This window comes from Anguilla rostrata, chromosome 12 (genome assembly GCF_018555375.3).
Source record: "Anguilla rostrata isolate EN2019 chromosome 12, ASM1855537v3, whole genome shotgun sequence".
NCBI lineage: Eukaryota > Metazoa > Chordata > Actinopteri > Anguilliformes > Anguillidae > Anguilla > Anguilla rostrata.
The window spans coordinates 40,564,443-40,584,442 of NC_057944.1; the positions used below are offsets into that span (position 1 = coordinate 40,564,443).

The 20,000-nt window shown below is 51.8% G+C and overlaps 2 protein-coding genes across 7 annotated transcripts in view; one reads left to right on the forward strand and one right to left on the reverse strand.

Annotated features, from left to right (window-relative positions):
- ift80 (intraflagellar transport 80 homolog (Chlamydomonas)) overlaps positions 1–9,153 on the forward strand; it is a 62,051-nt gene extending 52,898 nt beyond the window's left edge. For 5 of the 6 annotated variants that reach the window (XM_064303169.1, XM_064303171.1, XM_064303173.1 and 2 more), the window contains exons 16-20: positions 1,978–2,149; positions 5,512–5,601; positions 6,905–7,077; positions 7,652–7,775; positions 8,138–9,153. In XM_064303169.1, coding sequence (XP_064159239.1) covers positions 1,978–2,149; positions 5,512–5,601; positions 6,905–7,077; positions 7,652–7,775; positions 8,138–8,248 — 670 coding nt within the window. In that variant the 3' untranslated portion in view covers positions 8,249–9,153. The remainder of the gene's footprint in view (positions 1–1,977; positions 2,150–5,511; positions 5,602–6,904; positions 7,078–7,651; positions 7,776–8,137) is intronic. The other variant, XR_010324657.1, reaches the window with a different exon arrangement.
- Positions 9,154–10,935: 1,782 nt separating this feature from the next.
- LOC135236689 (uncharacterized membrane protein C3orf80 homolog) lies at positions 10,936–12,173 on the reverse strand. The gene has a single exon (XM_064303178.1). The coding sequence runs from the start codon at positions 11,743–11,745 to the stop codon at positions 11,155–11,157; it is 591 nt and encodes a 196-aa protein (XP_064159248.1). The 5' UTR covers positions 11,746–12,173; the 3' UTR covers positions 10,936–11,154.
- Between the last annotated feature and the right edge of the window lie 7,827 nt (positions 12,174–20,000).

Consider the following 20,000-nt stretch of genomic DNA (forward strand, 5'->3'; position numbering starts at 1 on the left):
AGTGCCTGAGTATGGGACCATGGGTGGCTGATTCTGTTCGGGCTCTGATCCAGGGTGTGGATGGGTCCCCGCGGCCTGGTGTGGGATCAGAACCGGGCCTGAAATCAGAACCGGGCCGGGGGCTGGCTGAGGCCGGCAGACCCATACTGGGCCATCTGGAGCGGGTGGATGTTCTGCCGGGTTTCACTGTGGGGGGGGAGCGGAAGCTTCACGTGCTTTCGGATGAGAGCAAGCGCTCCTCTCCAGCTCTGCCGTGTGAGCGTGACGGAACATTCTAGCTTCGGGGGGAAAATGGGGAGGTGTTTAAAAAAATAACCTTCGGGTTTTCAGCAAAGCACACCCTTTTAGATTGAGTGGATTATCTAATCAGAGTGCTGGTCTGGTACCGTTCAGTTATGAGCGATGACCAGTACGACTTCTCTGTCCGGTTATGAGCGATGACCAGTACGACTTCTCTGTCCGGATATGAGCGATGACCAGTACGACTTCTCTCAGGCATGACTTTTATCAGTCCTTACAGCATACTGTGAATTCCCTCATTCACACTCAACTTCAGTGACTCAATGTGGAGTATTTATTTTCTTTAACAAGCACCCAAACGTGAGCCCGTGTTGCGGGTGATTCCTGTGCCGGGCGATGCAGCAGTAATTAACAGCTGCTTGGAGGCCTTGTGGATGGGCACTTAGACCGGGCTGCAGTGCGGACCGAGCTGGGCCTCTTCCAGTCTGGAGCCAGCCCGCTGGGGAGGGATCGCGATTAATCCGTTTACTATGGATCGCAGGAAGGAGAGTGGGAGACGGATGATAATTCATACACTATTTAACATATCGATTTCTGCTCTTTTTTTCCAAGGTAATGCTTTTAGAAGGAAATTAATGACCTTTCTCCTCTCTGTTGTACCCCTTGTTTTCTCCACTTGGAATGCGTAATACACGCGTCTCTTTATTTCATCACACACACACCCCCCCGATGAGTGCACTCTCCTCCAAACCAAGCCTGACCCAACAGATACCAGACCGTGGGGCCCATTCACACACTGGAACAGAGCCTTAACAGATACCAGACTATGGGGCCCATCCACACACTGGAACAGAGCCTTAACAGATACCAGACTATGGGGCCCATCCACACATTGGAACAGAGCCTTAACAGATACCAGACCGTGGGGCCCATCCACACACTGGAACAGAGCCTTAACAGATACCAGACCGTGGGGCCCATCCACACACTGGAGCAGAGCCTTAACAGATACCAGACTATGGGGCCCATCCACACACTGGCACAGAGCCTTAACAGATACCAGACCGTGGGGCCCATCCACACACTGGAGCAGAGCCTTAACAGATACCAGACTATGGGGCCCATCCACACACTGGCACAGAGCCTTAACAGATACCAGACCATAGGGCCCATCCACACACTGGAACAGAGCCTTAACAGATACCAGACCATGGGGCCCATCCACACACTGGAACAGAGCCTTAACAGATACCAGACTGTGGGGCCCATCCACACACTGGAACAGAGCCTTAACAGATACCAGACTGTGGGGCCCATGTACACACTGGAACAGAGCCTTAACAGATACCAGACCATGGGGTCCATCCACACACTGGAGCAGAGCCTTAACAGATACCAGACCATGGGGCCCATCCACACACTGGAACAGAGCCTTAACAGATACCAGACTGTGGGGCCCATCCACACACTGGAACAGAGCCTTAACAGATACCAGACCATGGGGCCCATCCACACACTGGAACAGAGCCTTAACAGATACCAGACCATGGGGCCCATCCACACACTGGAACAGAGCCTTAACAGATACCAGACTGTGGGGCCCATCCACACACTGGAACAGAGCCTTAACAGATACCAGACTGTGGGGCCCATCCACACACTGCCAGCAGCCCCTAATGTACAGTAGTGATCATTGTAATGTTGAGTGGAAATGGATGACCTTTGACCTTTTTGCAGTGAGTTCAGCCGGACCCCCCACATCCTGAACTACGTGGGGACGCAGGTGACGGTGCGGCGTGCGGACGGGTCTCTGGTGTACAGCACGGTCTCGCCCTACCCCGCCCTCCTGCACGAGTACGCTGGCTCCGCCCGCTGGGCCGACGCCCTGCGCCTCTGCCGCTTCGCCAAGGTACCGCAGCCGCCAATCAACCTGTCAATCAAGCAGCCAAACTGCCAATCTGCCAACCTGTCAGTCAATCAACCTGTCAATCAAGCAGCCAAACTGCCAATCTGCCAACCTGTCAGTCAGTCAACCTGTCAATCAAGCAGCCAAACTGCCAATCTGCCAACCTGTCAGTCAGTCAACCTATCAATCAAGTAATCAGTCAGTCACTCAGTCAATCAAATAACTGTGTGTGTGTGTGTGTGTGTGTGTGTGTACTCAGAGTGCTCTAAATTGCATGGCTGGGGTCCAGCTGCTCTGGTCTGAGAGCTGATAGGGAAAGGTATTGGGTCTCCTGCAGCTCAAACACACACGCGCACACACCAGCATTCCTCAGCGCCTGTGCGGAGGCCACTGGCTCCAGTTCACTGGAGAAAGCAGCGTTGGTTAGCAGCGTTGGTTAGCAGCGTTGGTTAGCAGCGTTGATTAGCAGCGTTGGTTAGCAGCGTTGGTTAGCAGCGTTCGTTAGCAGCGTTCGTTAGCAGCGTTCGTTAGCAGCGTTGGCTAGCAGGATTCACGGGGAGCAGTGAGAGGAAGGAGTATGGAGTGAGTGCAGCTGCACGCTGCGTTTTTCTGATTGACAGGCAGGCAGCGGCCTCTTTCCCAGACGTGAAGGAGAGAGCTCCGGAACGCCGCCGTGCTGTCAGGAAAGAGCTGTCCGTTAGCTCCGATGGCTTAGCAGTGCAGTGCGGCATGGCTTAATACGAGTCCTCACAAGACCGGAAACCTGTTTATGAGGACCTGGCAGTGCTGGGGTCCTGTAGCTCCCTACCTGTGTGTGTGTGTGTAGCTCTGTTCCTAGTGTGTGTGTGTGTGTGTGTGTGTGTGTGTAGCTCCTTCCTGTGTGTGTGTGTGTGTGTGTGTAGCTCTGTTCCTGTGTGTGTGTATGTGTGTGTGTAGCTCTGTTCCTGTGTGTGTGTGTGTAGCTCTGTTCCTGTGTGTGTGTGTAGCTCTGTTCCTGTGTGTGTGTGTGTGTGTGTAGCTCTGTTCCTGTGTGTGTGTATGTGTGTGTGTGTAGCTCTGTTCCTGTGTGTGTGTGTGTGTGTGTGTAGCTCTGTTCCTGTGTGTGTGTGTGTGTGTGTGTGTGTGTAGCTCTGTTCCTGTGTGTGTGTATGTGTGTTGTGTGTAGCTCTGTTCCTGTGTGTGTGTGTGTGTGTGTGTAGCTCTGTTCCTGTGTGTGTGTGTGTGTGTGTGTGTGTAACTCTGTTCCTGTGTGGGTGTGTGTGTGTGTGTTGTTTTTAAGACTGAATTGGGTGGTGAGTAAAGAGCTGAATACTCGAGCTCCTCTGAGCGTGCCCAGAGTAGCCCCTTCATGTGTGGGATTGTGTGCGCCTGTTTCTGCCCAGCGGTCCCTCAGTGAGGTTTCACGGCTGTTCTCTGTTCTCCTACCTGTCCTTTCTCCCTGCACACCTGTGTGTGCTAGGCCTCTGAGTCACAGGTGAGTCTGTCTGTCTGTCTGTCTGTCTGTCTGCCTGTCTGCCTGTCTGCCTGTCTGTCTGCCTGTCTGTCTGTCTGTCTGTCTGTCTGTCTGTCTGTGTTCGTTCACTCGTTTGGTCGTGTGTCTCCTTTTTTCACTCGAGTCTTTTCTCCTTCCTCTGTCCATCCTTCCCTCTCTGTGGCTGTGTTAGTCCAGCAGCCCCCCCCCCCTAGTGGTGGAGCTCGGTAATTACAGTATCGGCGGTGTTTCAGGGGGAAGTACAATGTTAATGGCAGCAGAGTTAATACCGTATCACCGTGACAGGCCTAATGACTGTCCTCATGCAGTCCGTGCAGAAGCTTTACCGTGTCCAGGTGAGCCTGAGAACTCGGGGTCCCTGTACCTGGACGGGGTCTGGAGGTGATTCCCGCAGGTACAGGTAGTGACTAAAACGGTGAGGACCCAGGAGAGTTCCAGCAGTCACAGGTTCTGATGGTTCCGCTGGCTTTGGCGGTTCTGCTGGTTCTGTCGGATGGGTAATGGGGGTGTGGGGTGCTTTTTCCTGGCCACGCCCCCATCCACAGAGCAGAGGTTGTCGCTCAGTGTTTAGGGCGGGGTTTAGGGCACAGCCTCAGCCGCCACACCTGAACCTGATCCAGCGCTAACGCCTCAGAGCTCTCTCCACCCTCATGGACTGAGCCCAGCCCTCTATTAGGGGCTTAACATCCCTCTTCCCGCTGTGTTTGCCCACTGCCTGCCCATTACGGGAAACCACAGGCCTGCTGATGGGACACTTCTGATCGCCCAGGCCGCCCGAATCCCTGTCTGAAGCTGATGTGGGTCGGATCCGATTCGGTGTTTGTAGTGTTGCGCTGACAGTAAACAAAGCAGGAAGGATGTGTGGGGGGATTCTGGGGGGATTGTGTGCATCTCATGACAGCTTCCTGTTATAAGGCTTCCCTGTGGCAGTGTGTAAAACCTTTGAGTGTGTAAAACTGTGAGCATAATTCAGGGTGTGTTTGGCGATAAGCTGCCCTTCAAAACAGCCAGTGTGGTGTCGGAGTGAATCCAGCTGTTCCTTGGCCCCGCTAATCCTGAGCCCCATGTCCTTTACCACAGGGCAGCCCGCTAACGAGGTCTCCTAACGAGGCCTGCTAACGAGCTCTCTTAACGAGGCCTGCTAACGAGACTCTCGTGGCAGGATGAACTGATGGGGTAATGTGGACCTTCCTCGCCAGCCTGACACAGGCGCCTGTGTAATGACCATCCCATCCATTTAATATCCTCCCGCCCCCCTCCCCGGCCCCTGGCCACGCCCCACACCCAGAGGCAGCACGGATCATGTGACACTGACCTGCTGCCAGGGAGCAACTCGGCCAACTGTAAACTCTCCCGCCAGCTCCGCTCACACGGACGGGAGAAACCCCGAGCCGTCCCGTTCGAGCGGGAGAATGGGTCTGTGTTTGGAGCTGCTTGTGGAGCGCTGGGTGTTTTTGTTTGGCCTTTTGAGAGGATCCCTTGTTGTTGTTGCGTTTGGTGGACTGTGAGCGGGGTGAAAGCTCGTGCCAGCTTTCCACACACTGCTGCTAACACGAGACGTCCGGGAAAGAGACACGTTTCACTCCGTCTCCCCTGGGGGTCCAGGAGCCGTCCCAGCACTGCAGACATCCTGCTCAGAGTCTCGCAGGCCAGCAGACACCCCCCCCAAATTACTACGCTCCGGTCTGTTTTGATTTCCTCCTGAGCTTGCAATTGCAAAACTTTGATAAGATCGGTTAAAGTGGCCCTCGCTGCTATTTTTGGTGTTTAGTCAGATTAGTAAAGGCTGGTTGGCTCGGCTTTGTGTCCCGTCCCCCCCCGGCGGCCCGTTGGCTGTTTATTAATGTCCTTCCTCTCTGCTCCAATCCCGCAGGACCAGACGCTGTGGGCGTGTCTGGCTGCCATGGCAATGGCCAACAGAGAGCTGACCACGGCGGAGGTGGCGTACGCAGCGATTGGAGAGGTGAGACCCTCGGGGTGTTGGGTTAGTACAGTAGTACAGAGACCCTCGGGGTGCTGGGTTAGTACAGTAGTACAGACAGACCCTCAGGGTGCTGGGTTAATACAGTAGTACAGACAGACCCTCGGGGTGCTGGGTTAGTGCAGTAGTACAGAGACCCTTGGGGTGTTGGGTTAGTACAGTAGTACAGAAACCCTTGGGGTGCTGGGTTAGTACAGTAGTACAGACAGACCCTCGGGGTGTTGGGTTAGTACAGTAGCACAGACAGACCCTCGGGGTGTTGGGTTAGTACAGTAGTAGAGAGACCTTTGGGTGTTGGGTTAGTACAGTAGTACAGACGGACCCTCGGGGTGTTGGGTTAGTACAGTAGCACAGACAGACCCTCGGGGTGCTGGGTTAGTACAGTAGTACAGAGACCGTTGGGTGTTGGGTTAGTACAGTAGTACAGACAGACCCTTGGGGTGCTGGGTTAATACAGTAGTACAGACAGACCCTCGGGGTGTTGGGTTAGTACAGTAGTACAGAGACCCTCGGGGTGCTGGGTTAATACAGTAGTACAGACAGACCCTCGGTGTGTTGGGTTAATACAGTAGTACAGACAGACCCTCGGGGTGTTGGGTTAGTACAGTAGTACAGACAGACCCTTGGGGTGCTGGGTTAGTACAGTAGTACAGACAGACCCTCGGGGTGTTGGGTTAGTACAGTAGTACAGAGACCCTCGGGGTGCTGGGTTAGTACAGTAGTACAGACAGACCCTCGGTGTGTTGGGTTAATACAGTAGTACAGACAGACCCTCGGGGTGTTGGGTTAGTACAGTAGTACAGACAGACCCTTGGGGTGCTGGGTTAATACAGTAGTACAGACAGACCCTCGGGGTGTTGGGTTAGTACAGTAGTACAGACAGACCCTCGGGGTGTTGGGTTAGTACAGTAGCACAGACAGACCCTCGGGGTGCTGGGTTAGTACAGTAGTGCAGAGACCCTTGGGTGTTGGGTTAGTACAGTAGTACAGACAGACCCTTGAGGTGCTGGGTTAATACAGTAGTACAGACAGACCCTCAGGGTTTTGGGTTAGTACAGTAGTACAGAGACCCTCGAAGTGCTGGGTTAATACAGTAGTACAGACAGACCCTCGGGGTGTTGGGTTAGTACAGTAGTACAGAGAACCTCGGGGTGCTGAGTTAATACAGTAGTACAGACAGACCCTCGGGGTGTTGGGTTAATACAGTAGTACAGACAGACCCTCGGTGTGTTGGGTTAGTACAGTAGTACAGACACTCTGTGAGACCCTCTCCCTCTCTCTGCAGGTTGATAAGGTGCAGTACATTAACTCTATAAAGGAGCTCCCATCCAGAGAGTCTGCTCTGGCTCACATGCTGCTCTTTAGTGGGCACGTGCAGGAGGCGGAGTCAACTCTGCTGCAGGCCGGCCTCGTGTACCAGGCCATACAGGTGCACATCAACCTGTACAACTGGGACAGGTAAATACACAACCTCATATACCAGCCCATACAGGTACACACACACCTCATATACCAGCCCATACAGGTAAATACACACACCCCATATACCAGCCCATACAGGTAAATACACAACCTCATATACCAGCCCATACAGGTAAATACACACACCTCATATACCAGCCCATACAGGTAAATACACAAACCCCATATACCAGCCAATACAGGTAAATACACAACCTCATATACCAGCCCATACAGGTAAATACACAAACCCCATATACCAGCCCATACAGGTAAATACACAACCTCATATACCAGCCCATACAGGTAAATACACAAACCCCATATACCAGCCAATACAGGTAAATACACAACCTCATATACCAGCCCATACAGGTAAATACACACACCTCATATACCTGTGTGTGTGTGCGCGTGCGTGTTTTGTATTTATTTGCACCATAAAAAGCACAATAAAGACGTGTCAGAGAGGTTGTAAAACCCCAGTGGGCTGATAATTCCTCAGAGACTCTCCCTCTCTCTCTCTCTCTCTCTCTCCCTCTCTCTCTCTCCCTCCCTCTCTCTCTCTCAGGGCACTGGAGCTGGCAGTGAAGCACAGGACCCATGTGGACACAGTGCTGGCCCACCGACACAAGTTCCTGCAGGACTTCAGCAAGCAGGAGACCAACAAGCGCTTCCTGCAGTACTCTGAAGGGGTGTGTACACACACACACATGCACATGCACACACACACGCGCATGCACGCACACACACCTGTCTCACAGTGCTCTGAATGGGTGTGTACACACACAACCTTTTCTCGTTTTTCACGAGACGCAGGAGTTATGGGTGATTGTAATGACGCAGTTTGCTGATCTGACACACCGAGTCATGGTGTCATGGCCTGGGTTTGAGTCATACTCAGAGCAGCGTACCGCGGGCTCGTTGGCATGTTGTTTACGTTAGTTAGGGTTTGGGTTTGGGTTTGGGTTGGGCTGTTACTGAGGAAGACTCCGGAAGGGAAAACGCAGCAGCCTGTGGCTGAGACTCCGCCCCCCTGTCACTCTTCCTCTCTCAGGTGGAGGTGGACTGGGAGAAGATCCAGGCCAAGATCCAGATGGAGCTGGCCAAGGAGAGGGAGCGGTCGGCCACCACGTCCGTGAGGAGCAGCGTGGCCTCGCGGCGGTGAAACGCTGCCCACAGCGCAGCCTGGAGAACCCGCGGGAGAACCCGTACTCACCTGTACGTACCTGTGTCCCTGGAGAACCTGTGTTCACCTGTACGCACCTGTGTCCCTGGAGAACCTGTGTTCACCTGTGTCCCTGGAGAACCTGCGTTCACCTGTACGCACCTGTGTCCCTGGAGAACCTGTGTTCACCTGTACGCACCTGTGTCCCTGGAGAACCTGTGTTCACCTGTGTCCCTGGAGAACCTGCGTTCACCTGTACGCACCTGTGTCCCTGGAGAACCTGCGTTCACCTGTACACACCTGTGTCCCTGGAGAACCTGTGTTCACCTGTGCATGGTGAGCATTCATGGCGTCTGTATGGGGCTGTGCGGGTTTCAGGCCTGGGTCAGGTACTTTAACCCTGTGCACACAATTTTAGAATCCCCAAACTCATTCACCATTATTCACAACATTTCTTGATTTTGGTTAGGGACATATTCTCAGGGATCTCCAAAGGAAGTTTAAAGATTTTACTGTAATGTAAATATTTCACACATACAGGGCTTCTTGCATATCCTTAATGCACAGCTTCCAAAATGGACGTCCATTTTGCAGAAGTCCCCTGGACACCAAAGTCTCTGTCAGAAACTCTTCACCCAGTTAACTCAAGCTCCAGCACTTACAGCTTGTGGTGTGCGTTGTTCAGCCTGTTTCCTCTTTGTGGCTCGTAGTGTTTTTTGTAATTTATGACCAATGTTCATGCAGCCAGGTTTACAGAATTTTATTCTTGTTTCTGAACCAGCTGTTCTAAACTCTCCTCCTTTTTTATACTTTCCTACTAATAGTGTCATTTAAAGGCAATGTAATGTGCTTAAACTTTATAGGTCTATTTAAATATATAAATAAATGAATTGATGAATTTAAAATGCTCTGGTTTCCTCTGTTAACTCTTTCTGTGTTTAATACAGCAAAGGTTGTGCTGTAATGATAAGCGACTGTAATAATGAGACTATAGTACATAGGAACACACAATAAGGTCAGCGTTGACTGAAGAACAGCCCCCCCTGCTGGTGGGAGGACTGTTGGGCCACATGAGCACTGTGTCTCCTGCTGAGTCCTGAACTGTAGGCAGTGGGCACTCTGTCCCAGGAAGTGTCTACGAGGGCATCGTGTCTGGGGGTCTCATAGAGATGGTGTGTGTGTGGGTGTGAGTGTATGTGCGCGTGTGTGTGTGTGTGTGTGGGGGGGGGGTGAGTGGGTGGGTATGTTTGTGTGTGTGCGTGTGTGTCTGCGCTTGTGTGTGAGAGAGTTTGTGTGTGTGGTGGGGTGGGTGGGCGTCTATGTGCGTGTTTGTGTGTGTGGTGTGTGTGTGTGTGTGAGTTAGCTTCTGCAGGAGCCTCTGAGATTTGCTCCCGTCTTCAGACAGCGACAGAACTTTCAGGAAAGCCCGCAGTGGAACAGCCAATCCCCTTTAACGGCAGCACGATCGATGTCTTAAAGGGATGGGCCGCGTGCCGCCCGACGCTTATCCCTGGTCCGTGTGCAGATTAGGATCAGGTGTTAGTAAACATATCCTGGACATTTCCGCGTTTGAGATACTATTTCAACAATCGGGGAACTTACGAGCTACTGAAAGGATGGTGTGCAGTTGCGATTTACAAAACTCTTCGTGAAACCCCTGTTGCTCGTGCCTAATGGCCGAGCAGTTTAAATAAATATCTATGAACCTTAAGCCGCTTCGATTGTTTTCACTCATGATTCGATCATCGATGAGGTAATTACCTGTAATAATGACCCCCCACGGATTAATATTTAATGACGCCCGATTCCCCAGCAATTCATTTAAAACAAGTTGTTTAATTAACTCCCGTATTTGCTCGCTGACATCTTGTACCAGACGTGTATTGAGATAACCGCCTGCCGCGTTATCAGCGGAGGACATAAACTATGTTCTCACCGTCGCTACCTCCCGTAAAACATCCCATTTCGGCCGTTATGATGCAGTGCCGTCCCGATCTGGGTCCGATTCAGACGAGATATTTCACCCCAATCGTACGACTTTAGACCGCGGGATTCTGTGCTGCTTTCCCGGTCGGGACCCAGTTCAGTCCGGAACATTTCAGGTCATCGCCCGCGTTTCGACGGCGGGATGCTGCGCTATCCCGGTCTGGTCGTAGGTGCAGTGCAGATGCGGGTCATGCAGGCTATTGTGTTCTCAGGGCTTCGGTGATTACGGCATGCTAATAACTTGGACGAAGTCCCGCTGCAGTCTTCGCACTGGCACGCGCTTAAACTGTTACCATCGTTACCACACATGGTTAAAATGATCTGCTATCCTGCAGTTGGCTAGGAAACCGTTACAGAGCGGGAAGCGCCGTACAGTACTCATCAATAAAGTGGTCTGCAGGCTTTCAGGCAGAGTAAAGGTCAGTCAAGGTTCCGCTGCAGAGCGTCCCCCCTTCGCACAGCTACACGTTTCAACTGCATAGATGACAATCTTACAGGCCTGCACCAGACATATGACCGACAACCATTTTGGCGCATAATTTCAAAAAAGCGAAACAGGACTATGATGTACAACTCCCGTACGTTTTTAAAATTAAAATATAAACCAAAAGGAAATATGGTGCGCCTTCAAGCTACAACCCCATTCATTATTAGGCTAATACCAAACGTCCGTATCAAACTATGCACAAAAGGTGACAATATGAGCAACTATTGGTCGTTTATTTTGACTATCTTAAGCTTTTTATTTGCTTACAAAAGAGAAATGATCTAACTGAAGTTGAGAATTACGCACAGTATTTCCGCACTTCTTCTTACAGTGCCCATTGGAGCGTATAATTGCACTTAGTTATTCTCGAAATTATCTCATTTTCAGATAAAATAAACATTCAATGTATGTTTTAGTATTTATATGCGTTCACTCAAACAGAGTTCCGTAAAGTCCTGGTGTCTGGTGCCGATGCTCTTGGTCCGGCTACCGCTACGGATTCGGGTTCCACTGACGATGTCATTAGTAAATGGTCGTTTGAGCGGTCCCTGTCCACCTCTTGCATGGTCTCCTCGTAGGTCGGCAGGTATTTGACCTCGTCGTACGCCGGCAGCTGCAGGACCGGAGAGGAGAAGTTCTCCAGTGTGTACTCCGGGAAGCGGTCGAGCAAAGAGTCCTGGGACGCCGTGGCGGGTCCGCGGAAGAGCGAGGGCTCCTCGTGCCGCTCGTGGTGCCTGCGAGGTCTGGGACAGATCATGCGCTGAATAAAGTAGCCCATGGCAAACAAGAGCAACAGGATCAGAATCCCCGATAGTTTCCGCGTCACCCAGCCGACGTTGTCATAAAAGGTGTGCCGGTTTAGCTTGCAGCAGCTAATGGTGGTGCTACCGTTACCTTGTGCGCAGCATCGCTGGTCGTCCCGGCACTCAACCTCTCCGCAATTTCGGACCGCCTGACAGATGTAAATAAGAGCCACAGTCAGAAAAGTAAAACACGGCGTTGTATCATTTAAAGGATTAAGCATTCTTCGATTTTAATACGGTGATGTGGCTGCGCGTCTCTGCTCTTCTTGTGAGAAGGGAAAAAAATGCCTCGTTTGGATTCTTCCGTTTGTTTGAAAGAATTATGTCTGCTGCAAATAGCGGTGTGTTGCAGATCTTTCAGCAGCGCGTGCTATTGCTAGGTGTGCAGCACGAGAAGTGGCGTGTTGGAAGCCCCCTCGTCAGCCTGCTGCCCGGCTGTGGCGCGAGCTCTGGCGCGCACGGGCGAATCCTGACTCTTACATCACTGTGATGGGCGACGCAGTTCTGGATGCGAGAAGACAGCAGCGCGCATCGGCGCACAGTTGAGCTTTTCCACTTCTGTTGCGCTGAATGACAGTAATCGATATATATATATCAGCTATGTCTGTAGCTAACAATCTAATCTTATACACGTTTTTATCATTTGATTATGGTGTAGCCTATCGGACGCACCATCCTTACATTAAAACTATATCCATTATTTATTTTCCATTATGTCAAATAGTTCAAGTCCCTGGACAAATGGAGTCATACAACTTGTAGGATATTATACAATTCTTAAAATACAAATTATGTACAATAATACAACAAATAAGCAAGCTCAATATCACTTACAGATTTTATGCCATTTTGCTTTAACCCCTGGGTGGGGCGATCTGCTGAGAGGGGAATGGACTGGTAGTACTGAAGTAAGTACCTGCTGAACACGGCCATGATACTGAACTGGTACCTGTCGCTGTTAATCAGCCAGGTAACGCTGTGATTGGGCAGCTGAGCAGCACCTGCGCTGTTACCTGTCTGATATCTGTCGTGTTACAGTGCCATAGGGGGTGTTTGAAAAATCACTCTTGAACCACAGTTCAGTTCTGATTGTTGCTTTCTTGAAAACTAATCACTAGTGTTCTGTTAACTAATTAAGTACAAATATGTTTTTCAAAGTGAGCTATGTCATCTAATCCACTGGTTATGGATGATGTGAAAATATCTTGCTACTAGGAAATGCTGTGTGCTGTTATGTACTTTTAAAACATATCAGCTGCCTTAATTCAACATAAAACTTGAATATTTTAACTTAGAAAGATAAATAATATAACTAACACTGTGTTATATTTGATAATGCAGTCATTCTTCCTCTATGTCTCTCTTTTTTTTTTTTTTTTTTTGTATTTCCCCAACAAATATCAGCCGATACTCATCATTTTCGTAAACTGGGCCTAATGCACGATGCGCTGAATTTGATTACTGGAGCATTATGCTGTAAATTCCTCTGGGCTTCCCCCAGGAGCCCTAATTTATCCAGCATCATGTTTCTGTCCTAATCGCCCTGGTTTACAGCCATGCAGCACCAGGGCGGGCCCCTGCTTTACTGAGAAGCATAACCCAGCGTTATGTATAATCGCCCTGGTTTACAGCCACGCAGCACCAGGGCGGGCCCCTGCTTTACTGAGAAGCATAACCCAGCGTTATGTATAATCGCCCTGGTTTATAGCCATGCAGCACCAGGGCGGGCCCCTGCTTTACTGAGAAGCATAACCCAGCGTTATGTATAATCGCCCTGGTTTACAGCCACGCAGCACCAGGGCGGGCCTCTGCTTTACTGAGAAGCATAACCCAGCGTTATGTATAATCGCCCTGGTTTATAGCCATGCAGCACCAGGGCGGGCCCCTGCTTTACTGAGAAGCATAACCCAGCGTTATGTATAATCGCCCTGGTTTACAGCCACGCAGCACCAGGGCGGGCCTCTGCTTTACTGAGAAGCATAACCCAGCGTTATGTATAATCGCCCTGGTTTATAGCCATGCAGCACCAGGGCGGGCCCCTGCTTTACTGAGAAGCATAACCCAGCGTTATGTATAATCGCCCTGGTTTACAGCCACGCAGCACCAGGGCGGGCCTCTGCTTTACTGAGAAGCATAACCCAGCGTTATGTATAATCGCCCTGGTTTATAGCCATGCAGCACCAGGGCGGGCCTCTGCTTTACTGAGAAGCATAACCCAGCGTTATGTATAATCGCCCTGGTTTATAGCCATGCAGCACCAGGGCGGGCCTCTGCTTTACTGAGAAGCATAACCCAGCGTTATGTATAATCGCCCTGGTTTATAGCCATGCAGCACCAGGGCGGGCCTCTGCTTTACTGAGAAGCATAACCCAGCGTTATGTATAATCGCCCTGGTTTATAGCCATGCAGCACCAGGGCGGGCCTCTGCTTTACTGAGAAGCATAACCCAGCGTTATGTATAATCGCCCTGGTTTATAGCCATGCAGCACCAGGGCGGGCCTCTGCTTTACTGAGAAGCATAACCCAGCGTTATGTATAATCGCCCTGGTTTATAGCCATGCAGCACCAGGGCGGGCCTCTGGTTTACTGAGAAGCATAACCCAGCGTTATGTATAATCGCCCTGGTTTATAGCCATGCAGCACCAGGGCGGGCCCCTGCTTTACTGAGAAGCATAACCCAGCGTTATGTATAATCGCCCTGGTTTACAGCCATGCAGCACCAGGGCGGGCCTCTGCTTTACTGAGAAGCATAACCCAGCGTTATGTACTGCTGGCTCAGACGCAGCCGCGCTGAGCCGCATTGCTCGGGTTTAACACCGTGATTAATATTTCATGAAATATTTTATAGTTAATGTTCCTCTGAATCTGTGTGTGTGAGAGGTTCTGTGCGATGATGTGCAGAAGCCATTGTATTATCTCCATGGTGGGAGGTGGACAGGCTATATGAGAATATCAAAAATGGCCCTCAACTTTTTTAAAAATGTGTCTCTCCCCAAACACACTCCCTCTTTTGCTCCCAGTTTCTCTCTCTTTCCCCTTCTCTCTTTCTCCCACCCTCCCTCTCCTTTCATCTCCGTCTCTTCTCTCCCTCTTTCTCATCTGCCCTCTCTCTGATCCCACTTCCTGTATCAATCCGTCCCATTTTCTCAGAATCTCTCCACAGAGTGCTGGATGTGTAGCCATGACTGTAGCCGCCCCCCCCAATCCCCCCCGTCGTCCTTCTCCCAGGGGGTGTGTTTGGCATGCAAATCACAGGGAACTAGTAGGCCTGTCAGTCTCATTACAGACCCTCTGTGCTGTAGATGGCTTCTATGTATGGCCATGGCCTCTGGGTGGGAGTGGCCTCTGGGGATGGGTGTGGCCTCCAGGTGGGAGTGGCCTCTGGGGATGGGCGTGGCCTCTGGGTGGGAGTGGCCCTGCAGGGAAAGCCACTTCATCTGATCTCTGCTGTGGCTGATTTGGTTCCTTGTGCACAGCTGCGTATTCCTCCAGAGAAGCTCAGCACTGACCGACTGACCCAGTACTGAATCTAACTGACTGCCCCAGCACCGACCGACTGACCCAGTACCGACCGACTGACCCAGCACCGACCGACTGACCCAGCACCGACCGACTGACCCAGTACTGACTCTGACCAACTGCCCTAGCACCGACCGACTGACCCAGTACTGACTCTGACCGACTGCCCCAGCACCGACTCTGACCGACTGCCCCAGTACTGACCAACTGCCTCAGTACTGACTCTGACCGACTGCCCCAGGACTGACCAACTGCCTCAGTACTGACTCTGACCGACTGCCCCAGGACTGACCCTGACCGACTGCCCCAGGACTGACCCTGACCGACTGCCCCAGTACTGACCAACTGCCTCAGTACTGACTCTGACCGACTGCCCCAGGACTGACCCTGACCGACTGCCCCAGTACTGACTGACCGACTGCCCCAGCACCGACCGACTGCCCCAGTACTGACCGAGTGGCCAGTACTGACTCTGACCGACTGCCCCAGCACCGACCGATTGCCCTAGTACTGACTCTGACCAACTGCCCCAGTATTACATTACATTACATTACATTACAGGCATTTAGCAGACGCTCTTATCCAGAGCGACTTACATAGCATTTTTTTTACATAGCATTTTACAATTGTATCCATTTATACAGCTGGATATATACTGAAGCAATTTCGGTTAAGTACCTTGCTCAAGGGTACAACGGCAGTGTCCTACCCGGGAATCGAACCTGAGACCTTTCGGTTACAAGCCCAGTTCCTTACCCACTGTGCTACACTCCGTCCGCACTGACTCTGACCGACTCAGTACTCAGTACTGACTCTGACCGACTACCCCAGTACTGACCGACTGTGACTGACTGACCCAGTACTGACACTGACCGACTGCCCCAGTTCTGGCCCTGACTGACTGCCCCAGCAACGACCGCCTGACCCAGTACTGACTCTGACCGACTGCCCCAGCACTGACTGACTGACCCAGCACAGACCGACTGACCCAGTACTGACTCTGACCGACTGCCCCAGCACCGACCGACTTCCCTAGTACTGACTCTGACCAACTGCCCCAGTACTGGCCCTGACCGACTGCCCCAGCACCGACCGACTGACCCAGTACTGACTCTGACCGACTGCCCCAGCACCGACTGAGTGACCCAGTACTGACTCTGACTGACTGCCACAGTACTGACTCTGACTGACTGCGGCAGTACAGACTCTGATTGCCCCAGTACTGACTCTGACTGCCCCAGTACCGACTGTGAGACTCTGACTGTGCTGCAGTGTTTCTGAGGGACAGAGGCTTCAGTCACATGACTTACTTCAGAGTTACTTTAAGTGTACTTTCCTGCTTTCGACCACAAACCTACAAATGCTGCTATGCCTGCCATTGTAAAGGAAGCAGGTTATAAGAAACTATAAATATCTCAAATATCCTTAACCTTACACAAAAACTGTCTGAGCCTTATAAAAACATATAAAAGTGAAACACAAAACAGTAAAACAGAAATACTATCAAAGAACCTGCGAATGTGAGCTGTCCCCTCAGTGTGATATTAGCGGCACGTTCATCTGCATGATACGGGAATATCTGTCTACATAGTTCTCCTCTTCAGTCCTGAGTGGTATCTCATCCCCATGAACAAGGTACAAGGGAACTTAGTCAGATCGGCAGATGTTTTAGTATGAATTCCCCTCTCCTTCTCCAACCTCTCCTCTCTCTCCCTCTCTAACCCCTCCCCCTCTCTCCTTCTCTAACCCCTCCCCCTCCCTCTCTCTACCTCTCTAACCCTCTCCCTCTCTACCTTCCTAACTCCTCTCCCTCTCTAACACCTCTCCCTCTCTAACACCTCTCCCTCTCTAACCCCTCTCCCTCTCTACCTCCTTAACCCCTCTCTCCCTCTAACCCCCCCTCCTGCTCCACACAGACACACACGCACGCACACACACACACACACTCCAGTTTAGCCTTGTTTTTCTCTTCTCTGTACCCGGTGTGTAAATACAGCGCCGTCTCCCAATGGAGCGGATAAATATAGCCCTGCCTACGTCAGCCAGGCTGAGTCACACACACACACACACACACACACACACACACACACACCACACATATATACACACACACACACACACACACACACACACACACACACACACACACATATACACACACACACACACACACACACACACACACACATATATACACACACACACACACACACACACATACACACACACACACACACATATACACACACACACACTCTTACTCACACACACACACACAACACACACACATATATACACACACACTCACACACACACACATATACACACACACTCACACACACACACACACACATATATACACACACACACACACACACACACACATATACACACACACACACACACACATATATACACACACACACACACACACACACTCACACACTCTTACTCACACACATATACACACACACACACACACACACACACACATATACACAGACACACAACGCCCCTGCCTCGCCCCACCCCACCTCCACTCCACCAGCAGGGGAGCCTGGGATTTGGCACCGAGGGCGTGTCCCCTAAACTCCACCCCCCAGCCCCCCTGCGATGTCCCTCGCCTGCTCGCCTGGTGGGGACGCGCCGGATGGTTTGAGGCCTGGAGGAGACGAGAGGACGGAGGGGGAGAAACACCCGGTCCTCCAGACGGCAGTGTGTGACCTCACAAACCACCAATCATTACGCAGAAGGGTGAGTGGCAGGGGGCGGGGCTTTGTCAGCTCATTCGCACTGTTAGGCACCGTTAGGCCAGTGAGGTCAGTGAGGCTGGGCCAGGTTTGAGTGAGCTGGTGCCTAATGGTTCCTGTTCAGTGAGGACCGCGGGAATTAGAAGGGCCGAAAGTCCTGTATCCAGCCTGTCAGAGGTGGCCAGTGCGTCCTGTATCCAGCCTGTCAGAGGTGGCCAGTGCGTCCTGTATCCAGCCTGTCAGAGGTGGCCAGTGCGTCCTGTATCCAGCCTGTCAGAGGTGACCAGTGTGTCCTGTATCCAGCCTGTCAGAGGTGGCCAGTGCGTCCTGTATCCAGCCTGTCAGAGGTGGCCAGTGCGTCCTGTATCCAGCCTGTCAGAGGTGGCCAGAGCGTCCTGTATCCAGCCTGTCAGAGGTGGCCAGTGTGTCCTGTATCCAGCCTGTCAGAGGTGGCCAGAGCGTCCTGTATCCAGCCTGTCAGAGGTGGCCAGTGTGTCCTGTATCCAGCCTGTCAGAGGTGGCCAGTGCGTCCTGTATCCAGCCTGTCAGAGGTGGCCAGTGCGTCCTGTATCCAGCCTGTCAGAGGTGGCCAGTGCGTCCTGTATCCAGCCTGTCAGAGGTGGCCAGTGCGTCCTGTATCCAGCCTGTCAGAGGTGGCCAGTGCGTCCTGTATCCAGCCTGTCAGAGGTGGCCAGTGCGTCCTGTATCCAGCCTGTCAGAGGTGGCCAGTGCGTCCTGTATCCAGCCTGTCAGAGGTGACCAGTGTGTCCTGTATCCAGCCTGTCAGAGGTGGCCAGTGCGTCCTGTATCCAGCCTGTCAGAGGTGGCCAGTGCGTCCTGTATCCAGCCTGTCAGAGGTGGCCAGAGCGTCCTGTATCCAGCCTGTCAGAGGTGGCCAGTGTGTCCTGTATCCAGCCTGTCAGAGGTGGCCAGAGCGTCCTGTATCCAGCCTGTCAGAGGTGGCCAGTGGTCCTGTATCCAGCCTGTCAGAGGTGGCCAGTGCGTCCTGTATCCAGCCTGTCAGAGGTGGCCAGTGCGTCCTGTATCCAGCCTGTCAGAGGTGGCCAGTGCGTCCTGTATCCAGCCTGTCAGAGGTGGCCAGTGCGTCCTGTATCCAGCCTGTCAGAGTGGGCAGCAGTGTAGTATAATGGCTAAGGACTTGGTCTTGTAACCTAAAGGTCGCAGGTTCGATTGAGCAAGGTACTTAACCTGCACTGCTCCAGTATATATCCAGCTGTATAATTGGATACGATGGAAGTCGCTCTGGATAAGAGCGCCTGCTAAATGCCTGTGATGTCATGTAATGGCTACCAGCGTCGGGAATTCTGCAGGAGGAATATAACACCACTCTTCCGACTGAAATTCCGTCTGCTCCCAACCTGTCACCTCCCTTTCCCCCCAGTCCCGAGAGCTTCCGGGGCGAAGGTCACCAGACCGCCACCTGTGGACGCAGACGATGTGACGGGACCCTGTGCGTCTGCGACGTCTGAGCAGTTACCCAGCCGCTGGGTCGAACAGCAGTCATGGGTAAAAAAAACATTCATTATAAATAGCCGTTCCTAAAAGAGGTGCTGTGATGGGCTCCATTAAGAGCCTGTTTTGCTGTTTTAAAATGGGCTTTGTGTTTGTTCTCCGGTTGATCTGGATGTTCAAAGGGAATGGATTGCTCTCGGAGTGAAGCAACAGGCTCCTCTGATCTGATGGATTATTTTTGGCATACGGGGAAACCTGGTCGATTTCTCTGTGTTTTAAGAGCAAGGGAAGCACTGTCCCAGCACCACTGAGAGGCAGCGGCGTTTACGCGTAAATAGTATCTTTATTTCTTGCTCTATCCCTCACACTTTCTTTCTCACTGACACACACACACTAACTCTCTCTCAGTCTCACTGACACACACGCACACATTAACTCACTCTCTTCCTGTCTGTATCATTGACACACACAGACACACACACACATGCACACTCTCTCTCTGTATGTATATATAGTATACAGTGGCTGGATGTATTTTCCCTAGGAAAGCCTTGTAGGTGCAGGATCCCAGGCCTAATCCCAGGGCTTATGTTTTGTTCTTCAGGCTGCAGTTTTTTGTCTCACAGAGAGGGGGCGCTGTGGTTTGGGCAGAGCACTGCCTGGGTTAAAATGGAGGGTGAGAACAATGTTCTGTTCTGCCCCCCCCCCCATTGCTCACACAAGGCTGCTGAGGA